General features: G+C 39.9%; 1 protein-coding gene across 1 annotated transcript in view; it reads right to left on the reverse strand.

Annotated features, from left to right (window-relative positions):
* SPAG17 (sperm associated antigen 17) overlaps window positions 1-13,084 on the reverse strand; it is a 106,228-nt gene that overhangs the window by 2,112 nt on the left and 91,032 nt on the right. Inside the window, exons 37-46 of the mRNA XM_035894608.1 lie at window positions 12,917-13,030; window positions 10,708-10,753; window positions 8,937-9,039; window positions 8,431-8,484; window positions 7,534-7,636; window positions 6,913-7,003; window positions 5,517-5,618; window positions 4,948-5,099; window positions 4,291-4,460; window positions 726-786 (exon numbers count right to left, since the gene is read on the reverse strand). Coding sequence (XP_035750501.1) covers window positions 726-786; window positions 4,291-4,460; window positions 4,948-5,099; window positions 5,517-5,618; window positions 6,913-7,003; window positions 7,534-7,636; window positions 8,431-8,484; window positions 8,937-9,039; window positions 10,708-10,753; window positions 12,917-13,030 — 996 coding nt within the window. The remainder of the gene's footprint in view (window positions 1-725; window positions 787-4,290; window positions 4,461-4,947; window positions 5,100-5,516; window positions 5,619-6,912; window positions 7,004-7,533; window positions 7,637-8,430; window positions 8,485-8,936; window positions 9,040-10,707; window positions 10,754-12,916; window positions 13,031-13,084) is intronic.

Genomic DNA, 13,084 nt, shown 5'->3' on the forward strand with positions numbered 1-13,084 from the left:
CCATTTTAAGCACTGCGTTTTAGCTGGGGCTCTGGACTGAGAGGTTTAATTTGCATTCTGGCACTGTCTCCTTGCACAAGTCATTGCTTCTTGATTCCATGCTTATAAAAGCAATGTCAAGGATATTGCCTGGTATTACCTGGATGCTGGCCAGCACAAGATTTGTTCAGATATGACACACAGGTGAAGCAAGAGACTGAACAAAAGCAGGAAGTGTGAAAACTTCCTACTTAATGGGACAATTTCACAAGCTATAGTAGACAGAAGACTTACTTAAGGTGGAGAATAGTTCAAGCAGGAGAAGAAATGTTTGAGGCAAGAGTTTACTAGGTTCAACTCTTGAAGGTGTCAGGACAGGAGGTAAAGTCTAGGCGTAAGACAGAGCAGATAAATACCCTAAACAATGGGAAAACTCAGAGGTAGTGGTAGAGTATCCCATTCACTTCAAAAAAGCTCTCTTTAAACCTCAGTGCTTGACCTGCTGCTTTCCACTGAACTTAATGTGTTTATCCCTCTGCATTCTGGTGCAGGCTCAGAGCCCACCGGGTGCTTGGTTGAAGGCAGCAGAGGGACAGTGGAAGGCAGCATCACTACCAGTAACTTAAAACAAACTGGGGCACACCCTGCCAGCTCTACTCCAGGCAGCTGGTGTGAGAGGACCCCCCTAGATGGCCTGAGGGCCAGCTGAGTCTAGCAAAACCCAGAAGATCTTCTGTGTAACCTACAGGTCCTGGTGTGTACGTCACTCTCAGCCCTGTGTGCGGAGGTGGTTGCTTTACCCGAAACCTGTCAGAAAGAGAAGAGAATTAGTTTGCCAGAAACTGTTTCAGGCAAGCAGAAGGCACTGCTGGGAAGCAGGCCGTCTGCCCTTCCTCTGCTTGTTGAAACGACAGCAGAATTTTTTTAGTTCATCCTTCCCATCACAATGTACAACTCTGACTACACCGGTATTCCTGGGCTTCTAGCCAAGGCTCAGGTTTTTAACCAAAACCCCCAAGTAACAGATTAATGGGCCAAAGTCCGTCTCCAAAGAGCTCGTTACGCTCCCTGGTCCTTACAACAGAGTGTGAAACATCAACATTCTCAGCCTGCATCCACAGAGGAAGCTGAAGGACAAATTTGTGTCTTTTTGGCAAATGCCTGTGGCACAATCTTTATTCAATGTCCTTAGCTTTGATTCTATTGCAGAAGGCATGATATGGGTGTAAATTTTGTGTAAATAATCCTCTTTAATTTCACAGTACTCTCTAAGGCAATAGTTTCACTTCTTCATTTCTCACTGTTTTTTTCACATCTGTGTAGTCCTTTTGTGCATGCAGCTTCCACTAGCAAGAGCTCTAAAGATCGTTAGAGCAGATAGAAGCTCTACTTCTGCATGGCTCTGGACTTTATCCTGTGACTTTTCATTTCCAGAAAGGGTGAACAGTTACCAGCATGCACTTGTACCAGATGCTGTTAAAGGAAAGGCAGTAGAAGAGGCATTCCTAGTATATGGCTCCATCTTATGGAAAACTCTGGCAGAATTATAAACTGGCTGTCAGAATTCTTGTGCTTTCCCTGGAGTGCTGGCTGTTAGGAGAAACTGGACTTGATTTTTGTCAGGATGTCCCAACACGTTCAGGCTATGGTACAGACAGTTTGGAAGGTATGCAGTTAACTATTGAGCATGTCACGGAAAAGTTTTGGCTTCAATGTGAGACAGACACGGTTCAGAATTGCTCACCATTGGCCCTACGTCTGCCCTGAGCATGTTCTTCTGTCATTCAGCAGCTAGTCGCTTAGCTCTCCTCTCGAAGCATCTAGTAAAAGGCTTAAAAGGTAAGCTAGATTTATCAGAATCATGGTGGTATTTTCCTTGACTGTCTATATATAGTGCCCTGGCATGTTAAAAACCAACACTTAAAAAAAAAATAATAAATGTAATGTGCAAATCTTGAGCTCTAGGATGTTTGTATGTGATCTGCTGATTTGTCCTGACATGCACCATGATGCTTAAATGTGAATTAAAAGGAAAAACTGTCTCTTTGAGGCCATATCTAACTAGGCTGATTTAAGAAAAAAAAATTATCTCTGCCATCCATCCTGATGGAAGGAGCTGTACAGTAGTCTCTCAGCTGGTCTTGAACAGATTTCTGAAGTGCCTAGTTGGCTGAGTACTCACAAGAGATCATGATGATCTCAGCAGGGTAAGTCTCCTCTGAGCTCCTCTTTGATGAAAATTAACTACCCGAGGAGGAGGAACAACAAATGGCAGACATTAATGTTTATGTTTATTTCATTCCAGCACTGTGGTACCTTTACCGTGGTAAAGGGATGCTGTGACTGCTGAGGTAGTGGCACTGTAGTGGCACTGTGACCCCTCTCTCGACTCTCTTTTTAAAGAGGCCATCAGACTGTAGGGCACCTATATCCAGAAAAGGGAAGCTTGGCAGGTGCTTGCTCCTCTGAAGAGTGCTCCAAAGAAACATCCAGAAGCTGCAACACATCATGGCTATGAGACTTGCACACTCAAGCACAAGAACGTTTAGTGTCCTCCTTACTGTTTTCCTTAACCAGTGCTAATGTTGCAGGAAAAGCCACAGATTATTTATCACCAGTGCCAAGAAGAGGAACTGCCTTTTTAATGACCTAGACCAACATGACAGTAGGATGTTTATTTCCACTCTTTCAGTTAGCCTCCCCCTCCTGGGACCTGTGGGTCTAGCAGAGAAAAGGCTCATATAATAGGAGTGGTCCAAGCCTGGCTTACTCTAAGTGTCCGTGAACAGTACATAACTGTCCATTAGGACAAATGGATGAGGTTGGCCTAAATAGCAGCTTTCATTTAACTCCTAAATAAACTAAGGACCTCTCCAGTTGCAGGAGGTAATTGAGGCTAGGTGGGAGTGAGAAGCTGACAGTGGAAAATGTCTTTGGTGCGAATAGCTGTCTTAGCACACGGGAATTTAGAAAGCTTGGTTTTGGCTTTGGGGCTTTTGAGCCATCTGAAATGACAGCTTCCCACCAAGTATCACAATTCTTGAAACCCATCTGGTGGGATTATAACCATTCAACTGAAGCTATTTTGAAGTGACAAACCTTAGGTGGAAGCCCAGAAGCTGTAAGGACTTAAAGACCATTGTTGCAGGCTCTCCTTTAAGCTAAAAAGCAAGGTACATATAGCACAGCTAAGGCAACAGCAGTTGAGCAAACTGAGTGGGAGGAATATGCTTTGCCCTCTTTTCCGTCACACGTATGGCACCTGGGGGGGATAGGGGTCCTAAGCACACCTGCCTGAATATCGCTACAGTAAAACCACTGGAACTGTGCTGGGGCAGGAGTGACTCAATGAACATTGGTGCGGTCACTCAAAAGGGGAATTCTAGCACAGAAGAAAGAGCAGTCACAAGACATTTTCTTGCTGTCTTTATATATTCTCTAAGCAGCGGCTGGGTAAATCTGATAATTTCTTATGATTTGTCATGCAGTGCACAAGTCAATCTGTTGGACTGCCAACCTAGAAATGGACTTCCTTATGCTCACCACATTGGAACACAGTGAGGATGAAATAAATGCTTTATTTCATCCTCATCCTCTGCTTGTCCCCCGTGTCATCACTGAAGCTGTTTTTCAGTGCAGTTAAAGACGGGTGGCTGCCTGAATACAGCTGTGCCTGTTTAGATTGTCTGACGCAAACTGAAACATAAGAGGTTTCAGTTGCATATGCGGAAGAACTTCTTCACTCTGAGGGTGACAGAGCACTGGAACAGGCTGCCCGGGGGGTTGTGGAGTCTCCTTCTCTGGACATATTCAGAACCTGCCTGGACAATGTCCTGAGCAACCTGCCCAGGGTGAACCTGCTTTAGCAGGGGGGGTTGGACTAGGTGATCTCCAGAGGTACCTTCCAACCCTTGCCATTCTGTGATTGTGTGTGATTCTGTGACTGGCAGCATCCAGTGGTATTTCCCAAAGCTAAATGTAATACTGGTTACCATGAAGGAGTTTGGTCCCTGAACCAGAGAATTTCAATAAAAAAACGTAAATAATCTATGATGAGCCAGGACTATGCATACAGGACCCGCTTTTGCTTATTGGTTTCCATCTTCTTAATAACACTAATATGCAAATAATGCTGAAGTATTTATAATACTATCTCCTCTCCTCTCCTATATCCCATCAGTCATTATGAAATTATTCCAAATATAGTAAACCCATTTGTTACCTCATGTTAATCAGATCAGAAGGTTGACAATTAACAAGCAATGCATACTTGGACAGCTAAAAATCAAGGTCCTAAGAGTTCAAACTAACCTTGAGAAGTTCACACCAACATTCTTCAGGATCACAGTGGTTGTGTAGGTGCAGCCTTCTTTTAGTACTCCAAGCATCACTCTGGGTGGAATGAGATGGAAACCACTAAGATGCTGTTTTGTTGTTGCAAGAGAAGATGTGTTGACCCTTCCTGCAACAGGATCTTCTATCTGTGCAAACAGAATTAAAATCTTAGAGAATTGACAGTGGCCATCAAATTAGGTTCAGAGTTGTTTAACCTACATTTGACCTCGGTCTGCCCATCCTGAAGAATTACAAAAAAAGACACCCTAATTTGAGTAAAAACTGAAGAGGCACTTTGAATATTGTCCACAAATGTATACTGGTTTGAGCTTTCAGCCATATTAAGCCATTGAGATGTACCAGGGAGACTGGGGGAAGCTCTGCTCTTTCGGAAAGCAGAGCTTTCATGTGGATGGCTGGTGCAGAACTATGCTTTTGGCATATGAGTTTGTCCTTGCAGTTGAGAGGAAAGGTACTTTTACAATTGGCAGTAAACTTATATGTAAATTGCAACTACTATTGTTTCAGTAAACAGATGCAAAACACCTTATGATATTACTCCAGAATATATATTTCATGCAAAAGAGATAGACTGAGAGGATATTAATATCAACAAAAAAGATGTTATTTTACCTTTTTATTTGGTATGGAGTTTGGTTGTCTCCCTTGGAGGCATGACGGTAATTTCACTTTCTCTTTTCTTGGCTGTCCTGCAACATCCACCAGCAGACTCTGAACTTTACATTGAAAGGGTGGCTCTTGTGATCTTGCAGCCTTGTTTAGGTCTGGGAAGGAAAGATTTCCAAAAGCATGAAAAATGAAGCATTCTATTCAGCCTAATCCTGAAGTTCTTGTTCAGCTAAGACTTTTATTTTCAGTGAAAGCATCTGATTAGCACAAGGACAGAAGAATACGTCTCATTTTTATTTAAAAGGTCAAGAAGGGCATTAAGAAACCCCATAATAGTAGCAAGCAATTAAATTTTAACTAGTAATTAAAGTTGTACTATAATTACTAGAAGGAGGGAGTCTCTCCCATTAGTTTTATACCCCTCTCCATTTCTGCCCATCTTGCATTCAGATGTATTCAGAATGCTGAACAGAGATAGGTGGATTTAAATTTCTATTGTAAACATTTTGTCAAAAGTTTTAAGAAGGTAGATTTTAACCTGCTCCACACTACATTCTGGGAGGCAGCTTTACCTGCTGTTATGCTGCTGGAACCTTCATTTTGTTTGGAATGAGCCTGCAGCAGAAGGCCAGGTGAAGGTAAGGAATCACTCATGGTATTGAGACATTCAGATGCTAAAGAGAAAATAATGGAATACTTTGACAGGTGTTTTTCATGATCATCATAAAGACATGAAAAAAAAAATCACAAAGCATTTGGCACTTGAATTTATCCAACCTTTGAAAGCTGTCTACGTAGCCACGAGAGGCTAGGTAAATTCTGCATGTGACATCTTGCTCCACTGGGCAACAGGGATCAAAAATGCATACCTTGTGATTAGTCATTTCTTGGTCTCTGGCTAACTGAGCAATAAGCCATGAAGGGCTGACAGACAATCCAACACGGATCTTATGGGAATTGCAATACGGTCATTGCAAAATGAGGAAATATGAGAATTAGTGGGGGTCTGATAAAGCCCCAGGGAGGACTGCTCTCCTGATACGATTCTTTGCTGTGTATGACTTTTAATCTCACTGTGTGATATCAGTAACTTGTCAGGGCTGCTTTTCAAACTGAACTGAACTATTCCTCACTGCTGTAAAGCTCAAACCTAAGATGATGGTTCACTCCCTGTCATCCAGTCACTGCTTTCCTCCTACATCCTCCAAACTATCCTTAGCCTGCACATTTCCTATTCCATATTACTCTTGCCCCAGTTCCCAAGCTGCCCCTCATACTACTGAGTCTGAGAATCCCATCTATCATTTTTTTTTCCTACAGTCATACTAGTCCTTTTCTAAACTTGGCCTCCTCGGTTCTTGCTTGTCCACCCCTAACTACTGTTTATTCCATTTAAGTTTTTCTTGAGCATTTTGCAGCCACCCTCCACCCCCATTCATATCACAATTCTTCAGCTTTGCATCCAAAGCCTATGGTGGTTCCACATTCAGTGACATCTGCAGAGGCTTTTTTAACACACTAAATATAGAAGACTCATAGACCACGTTTATATTAGTGGATGAAACAGGAACATTCCCAGATACTGGAACATGATAATCTATACTGTTAAATTGCTAGAACACTGGCATGATACTGTCTGTGCCACCTAGCAGCTTCCCCAAAACCACTCTCAGGTACACAAGTTTTGGCTAGGGAAAAGGCCATTTTGTTTTGGGAGACTGAATTTACACAGCCTACTCCATACAGGTGGATCTCAATGTCAGGGAATGCTGCTGGGTATATTTCATGTATCAGAATAGATACAGTCATTGTGGTCCATGCAGTACCTGTGTCAAAGTGACTGGGAATACGTGGGATCAGACAATGTAATCTTAAATTTAACTGCAGTATGAAATGAGACAACTGGATAAACCAATGAAGATGATACTAAAAAATGTTACCAGAGAACAGAGCTCAAATTACCTCTACTGGGTTTTTTGATCATCTCCAGAGGGAAATTCTCACTTTGTTTTTTTTGGACTGGAGGAAGTTCCATAGACAGTGCTTCCACATCAGGAAACTAGAGAAAAGTGAGAAAGAGGGCTTAGGTCTCCCAATTAAACATTTAGAAAAAAACCAGCAGACCCTTCCATTCCCTCCCGCCTATAAAAAATATACAAAAGTATATCTCAGATTCCAAAGTACATTTTTGAGTATGCTTAGAGCATTTATCAGGTGAGATTACAACAGGAAAGTTCCCAAGTCCACCTTTAACCCAGGAGGGTTGGTCTTACTAATTCCCTCTCTAGTTAGCAGAGAGGTTTTTGAAGGGGAAGTGAAAAGACCTGAGATTCAGCTTCTGCTCTGAATCAGACTCTCTCCAGAGTTTATGTAAGGATTCTACAGAGTTTGTACTCAATGAACATATACCACCTCCAAGATACGTTTCCTTTGACAAGGGCATATAATTCCCAGTATTAATTCTGCCACAACTGAAATGGTTTCTTGAGATAAACTGAGGCTGACATGTAAACCCACAACTGTCTGTGTGGGAGTACAACAGAAACTACTTGGCCTAACACAAACTCATCCAGCTTTCAGCTACATTACCTTTTTCAGGAAAAACTCCTTGCCAAATTCTGATTCAAAATATGGAGGAATTATTTTGTTTCTTATTGCCATCAAGGATTTCTTTTCTTCAGCAAGTTCTTTCCTAAGAAATTTTAAACATTGTTGGTAAGGAAAAGAAAGAAAAAAGCATAACAACTTTAGTTAACCCTGTTTTTCAGTATTATGTCTGAAACACTCAGGAATGGAAAGGATAAAGGCAAGTGGCAATTTTTTTCTGGTTAATCACATCATTGGCAATTTTCTCAGTGATACATCAAGAACATGCAAGTGGCAATTTTTTTCTGGTTAATCACATTGGCAATTTTCTCAGTGATACATCAAGAACAGGCTGGTCTGGCATGCAGAGAAAACGTCCTCTTCAGATACTGATTTATGGAGGAGCTGATCAAAACGCACATTGACCGTGGACTGGCTGCTACAAAGAGCTCCTCCCCAAAACACGCTCCAGTTCTCTAAACCTTGTGGAACATGTCTGAGACTGCCAATAGTGTCTTTCCAACCTTCCAACAAAGACTTAAATGTCAGAATTGGTATTTCAGATGCATTGCTAAAACTTGTAATACAAAATTAATCTAATTTCCTTATTTTATCACAGAAAAACTTGATGGCTCTGTGCATACAGAAAATGCTGTTCAAACTTCTGAAGGTAAGATTCACCAGAGTGAAGACTGCGTATGTTTTCAGCTTGATTTCATCCAGTTTTACGCTATTATAGTTTCACTGGCCTGCAGGGTCTAGTATCAGCTATCAATCATACTGAGAATTTTGACACTGAACCATTACCCAAGACCTGGTAAAATCAGGAACAGTCTTTCCAAAACTAGACTTAAATTAGCTCTTAAAATAATTAACTTCCTGTCCTACTAATACTATTACCTGTACTCTTCTAATCTGCTCTGCCACTTGGACACTGGTGTTACTCCTTCTGGGCTAAATGATCAGGGAAGAAAAAAGTAGTGAAAATGAGAAAAACTAGCACGATGTTTTATAAGCACAAAAATATTGACAAGATAACCCTGGAAAGAGAATACTTTTTATGACCATACTTTATATTAACATCTCAGGTGACTCCTGACTCCAGCTTGTATGGTTTGCAGCAAAATTGTTTGCCCATATGTGCATTTTTATTATATTATTCAATCTAAGAAACCCTCAAAATCCATTTCTAACAAACTTTATAAAGTATCTTTGAGATAAGAAAAGAAGAGGCACAGAGGGACAAAATAGTCATAGGAAAAGCTAGTAAAGCATTGTGATACGTATCTAGAGATCTAGGTCCTGGTCCTTAAGGACAGCCAGTAAAGTACATTGCCTTGCCTGTGTGCTTGGTTCCATCCTATGTATTATGTACATTTGCATCAGTTCTCACTGGTCTGTCCTACCTGAACCTCTGCTGTTGGTCCTCTCTTTGGGTAGTGATTGTCTTCTCTGTGTGACACTGGCGATCAGAAGCCACTGCCTGTTCATACAGCTCAGTTAGGTGAGCTGCAAGGTAGAGTATTATTGAATGTGCATGTTCTGCCGAGTGTTATGAATAAAAAAATAATTTTATGAATAAAAAACTTAAAAGGATATATTTTAATGCATTTTTCTGCCACTTGATGAAAACCTAACAGATTGTTTATTACCGGGAGGGAAGAGGCAGAAAGAACATTCCAAAATCAAGCTCAGAATATTAGGAAATTAGTTCAATTCCATGTAGAAAGACCCAGAAGCAGTTTAAGTTCATACCCCTACCCTGTATTTCCTGAAATATCTTTATGTTCTTTCAAGATACACATCAAATGTCTGAAAACAGGAAAAGTTGCTGACATTCAGCCACTTTTTGACTGGGGAGCAACATTCCAGGTCTCTATCTCCATCTGAAGAAAATAATGTGGGCTTTCAGGGACCTTTATTATTTTCAGCTTACTTGAGTTGTGCTTAATTGTGGCTGTCAAGCAGCCATAATCAACATTCTCATGGAAGGAACTACTATTTCAGTATGTATGATGGAGAAAAGCCAATCTTTCCATATTTAAGACTATGACCCACTTTGGGGCTTTACTAAAGTGTTTCCCTGCCCGCTGACATTTCTGTAAAATGTGTTGCTTGCTTCATGCCTCACACCTAAACTGTGAGTCCAAAAAAATTTCCTTGGTTGAAAATAAATTTCCATGGGAAAATTTAGGAGATCTGAGTATTTGAGAGCCATGATCCTATTTGATTATGACAACATCTCTTAGTGTTTTGGGAATTACATAATTGCAAACTTCAAAATCAGTTTTTTGGTTTGGGTTGGGTTTTTTTGTCAGCTTTTTCACCGTAAAATATGCTTTTATTTTCCTTCTTTTTCTATTTTTTCCCATCTTAAAGAGCTTCTTTTTCACACTATCTTATTCATTAATAATGGCATGTTACAAGTACACCTCCATTTTATGTTTTAAAAATCAGGAAACTGTGTAGTATGCATTTGTTGCAGCAGTTTCCATTTAGTTTGCAGAGTATGCCTTTTTTAACAAGCAGAAATACTCTTGACAAGGCAGGAAGGGCAGAAAAATAACACTTTAAAGGCTAGCATTGTTATGGGATTGAATACTATGGATTTTTGTGTGGAAAGGGCTTATGGATTTTAAAAGAAATAAACATCTTAATTTTTTTTTTGTATCTGTTGAAAACATTACTAAATGTTAACAAGGATCTTATGAAAACTTCAACAGAAATCCACAAGGGGAAACTAAGACATTGTTCCTTCTTTCCCTCAGGCAAGGTTAATGTAACCAAAACACGATCGTTTGAGACCAGATCTTCAATTGTAATAAATAACCAGGACTTGTCCTGGTTTTGCTCTGAAAAACTTTTCAGATAAGTTGATACTTTTATAAAAGTAACGAAGTAGTGTCATAGTTCTTATACCTAAGAAAACTCAATACATGTGGAAATGTGAGTCAAAATGCCAAATACACACGCCCAACACAGGAACTGGTTTTTAGAGTTTTTTAGAATCATTGATGCTAACAAGTTTTAATCACCTGCGAAAATCACACAGAAGCACATAGATAGTACATAGATGAATTCACCTTTATGTTCCTTCTTTATAAATAATACTACAGTACTTAAAAACTTATTATGATATTTTACAATTTTAAAAGACAGATACTAAATTTCTGTTACCTTCGTCACTGAGATTTTCAGTTGGCTTCTCCCAGCTAGGGAAGGACTGTAATGAAGAAGAAGTAACTGTGACCACATGAGAAACAGACCTCACAACAACAGCAACCTGCTCAAAGAATTTCTATCCTAAAGACGTGTTATCTTGTTACCTGAGAATGCGACTACAAGAATGGAGGCATTTTGGTGTGTTAGAAAACATGAAGCTTGTGAAAAAGGAAACGAAGCACAATTTCCCTGGTCTACACAGGTATTTGTTTCCTTCTTGGTGACGTACTTCACAGATGGTTTCATATTTTATATGGTTGCTGTTTATTAAATCAACTAAGCCATAATCAAATATCAATCAACCAAGCCATATTCATCTTCAAACTCAAATCCTTCTGCAAAGGGTTTGAACCAGATCGAAAACTCATGGTCACAACAAGAAGTCAAATGGGAAATACATTCAGGAATTCGTAGGCTTCGTTACTGAGGAGCTCTCTTGTGGTTGGTTTGCAGTAAAGTGTCTGAGGGGTAAGAGACTCTAAACTAAGCTGTTCCTTTTATTCTTGTGCTGTCCCTGAAGCAGTTAACTGGAAACCAGAGTTCCTGTGACCAGACAGTCTAGGTTCTAACAGAGCTGGGGAGCAGTGGAAACTTGGAAGGAGCATGACACCAATTCCTGGGTTGCAGCAGGTCCACAGTGAGGCTCTACTGCTCAGAAAAGTAGTTGTCCAATGTGAAATCTGTACTTGGAAATGTGGTTGGTACAGCCAACAACAGTCACTAGACAAGTCCACTGGAAATGAGCAGCACATGAAACCAGCACCTGGATCTCACCAAAGCAAATAAATGCCTGCCTCGAGGATAGAGGCAGATGGAGTTACTGACAGATCACTTCTCTGTGTTCCTCTTTCCAGAAAGGTGAGTTCCTTCCTGCTTTTTTGTTAGATATTTCTTTACTCTCTTTTTAAAACTTGTATGTCACTTGAAAGTACTGAGCAAGAATATATAGAGAAGCTTGTAATACTAAAAACAGGCTTTAGTTGCAGCAAATGAAAATGCTGACTTGGCGAAAAAGCTGAGACAAATTCTAGAATTACATGCGGTTTTTTTAAGCTTGTAAGGAAAAATAAAAGTAAAGTTATACATCTATCCAGAAAGGTAGGAAAAGGAAATTAACAGCATTTAAAACTCGAAAAATCTCATGTGTAATGTTTTTTGCATGTTGAGACAAGGTTTAAAAAGTTGTATCTAAGGCTAAGATGATGTTTGCTAGAATACACTCACTTTCGAAAGATAGATAAATCATCTGGTAGTGAATATTCAAACTAATACGGCTATTTTTCAGATGCCAGATTTTTTAATTCAGTATGTTTGAATTCACTATAAGCTTGTTATTTCATTAAATGGAAATAAAAGTGTTTCTTAAATGAGCCTAAAAAAGAGTGTTTAATAACTACTAAAAATCTAGTGTACGAATTCACATCATGCAAGGTACCAAATGAAAGGAAGCTGTAGGAAACTAATAATTTAAATAACTGAAATTGAGCAAACTGATCACTCTTTACATACCACATAAACAGTGTTATCTTCATCTTAATCCACCCCACCCACTTTTGCTGCTTGAAATTTTCTAATATTTTTTACCATTCATCTCCCACTGACCTCACTGTTTCCCAACTGATACCTTTGCCGTATTTTCCCACTTTTCCCTATTCCCCTCCTTTTTCTTTTCACACTCTAATTAGCTGTGCAAATTAGGACAGCACATTTCCCAAATATATAAATGCTATTCAGCAGCAATAACAATATGCCTCCAGACTGGTTTTGGATTATCCCAAAAGCAGAGTTTAAACTCTCACTATGGATGTGGCTGCAGTTGAAATACAAGTCTCCCAGCTGCAACAACAACAGACTGGAAACATTCTCATCCTAATGTTGGGAGACAGACACATTTCAGTATTTTTGGCCTGTGTGTTTGGGAATGTACCGTTCCATAGAGCCAAACTCTTGAACTGTTTTGAGTACTCCTTCCCCAAAATAGCGGTTGTGCCATTCAGTAGCCCAGCTGAATGCTGAGTGTGGTTCTGCTTTACCATTAAACTACAGCAGAGCTGGCAGCATGCTATCTGAATATTTGCTATTTTATTACCTGATAAGGCTGACACTTCCAATGCAATACAATGGTTTTATTGGAAATAGTTGTTAAAAACTGTATTTCTCTCACCATAACCAGTTCAAGGAGATTTGCAGCATTCTCCTTTTCCTCTTCTGTTCTCGGTTCTTTTACCTTCATCTCGTCCAGCTCATTCTCCTGCTTTAAAATGTTGTCTATGTATTCCTGGTGGAACAATGAAAAAGAACAAGAAAGACGCAGATGTTTTCTTTGCAGAGG

The sequence above is a fragment of the Egretta garzetta genome, unplaced genomic scaffold (assembly GCF_000687185.1).
Source record: "Egretta garzetta isolate BGI_Z169 unplaced genomic scaffold, ASM68718v1 scaffold85, whole genome shotgun sequence".
In the NCBI taxonomy this organism is placed as follows: Eukaryota; Metazoa; Chordata; class Aves; order Pelecaniformes; family Ardeidae; genus Egretta; species Egretta garzetta.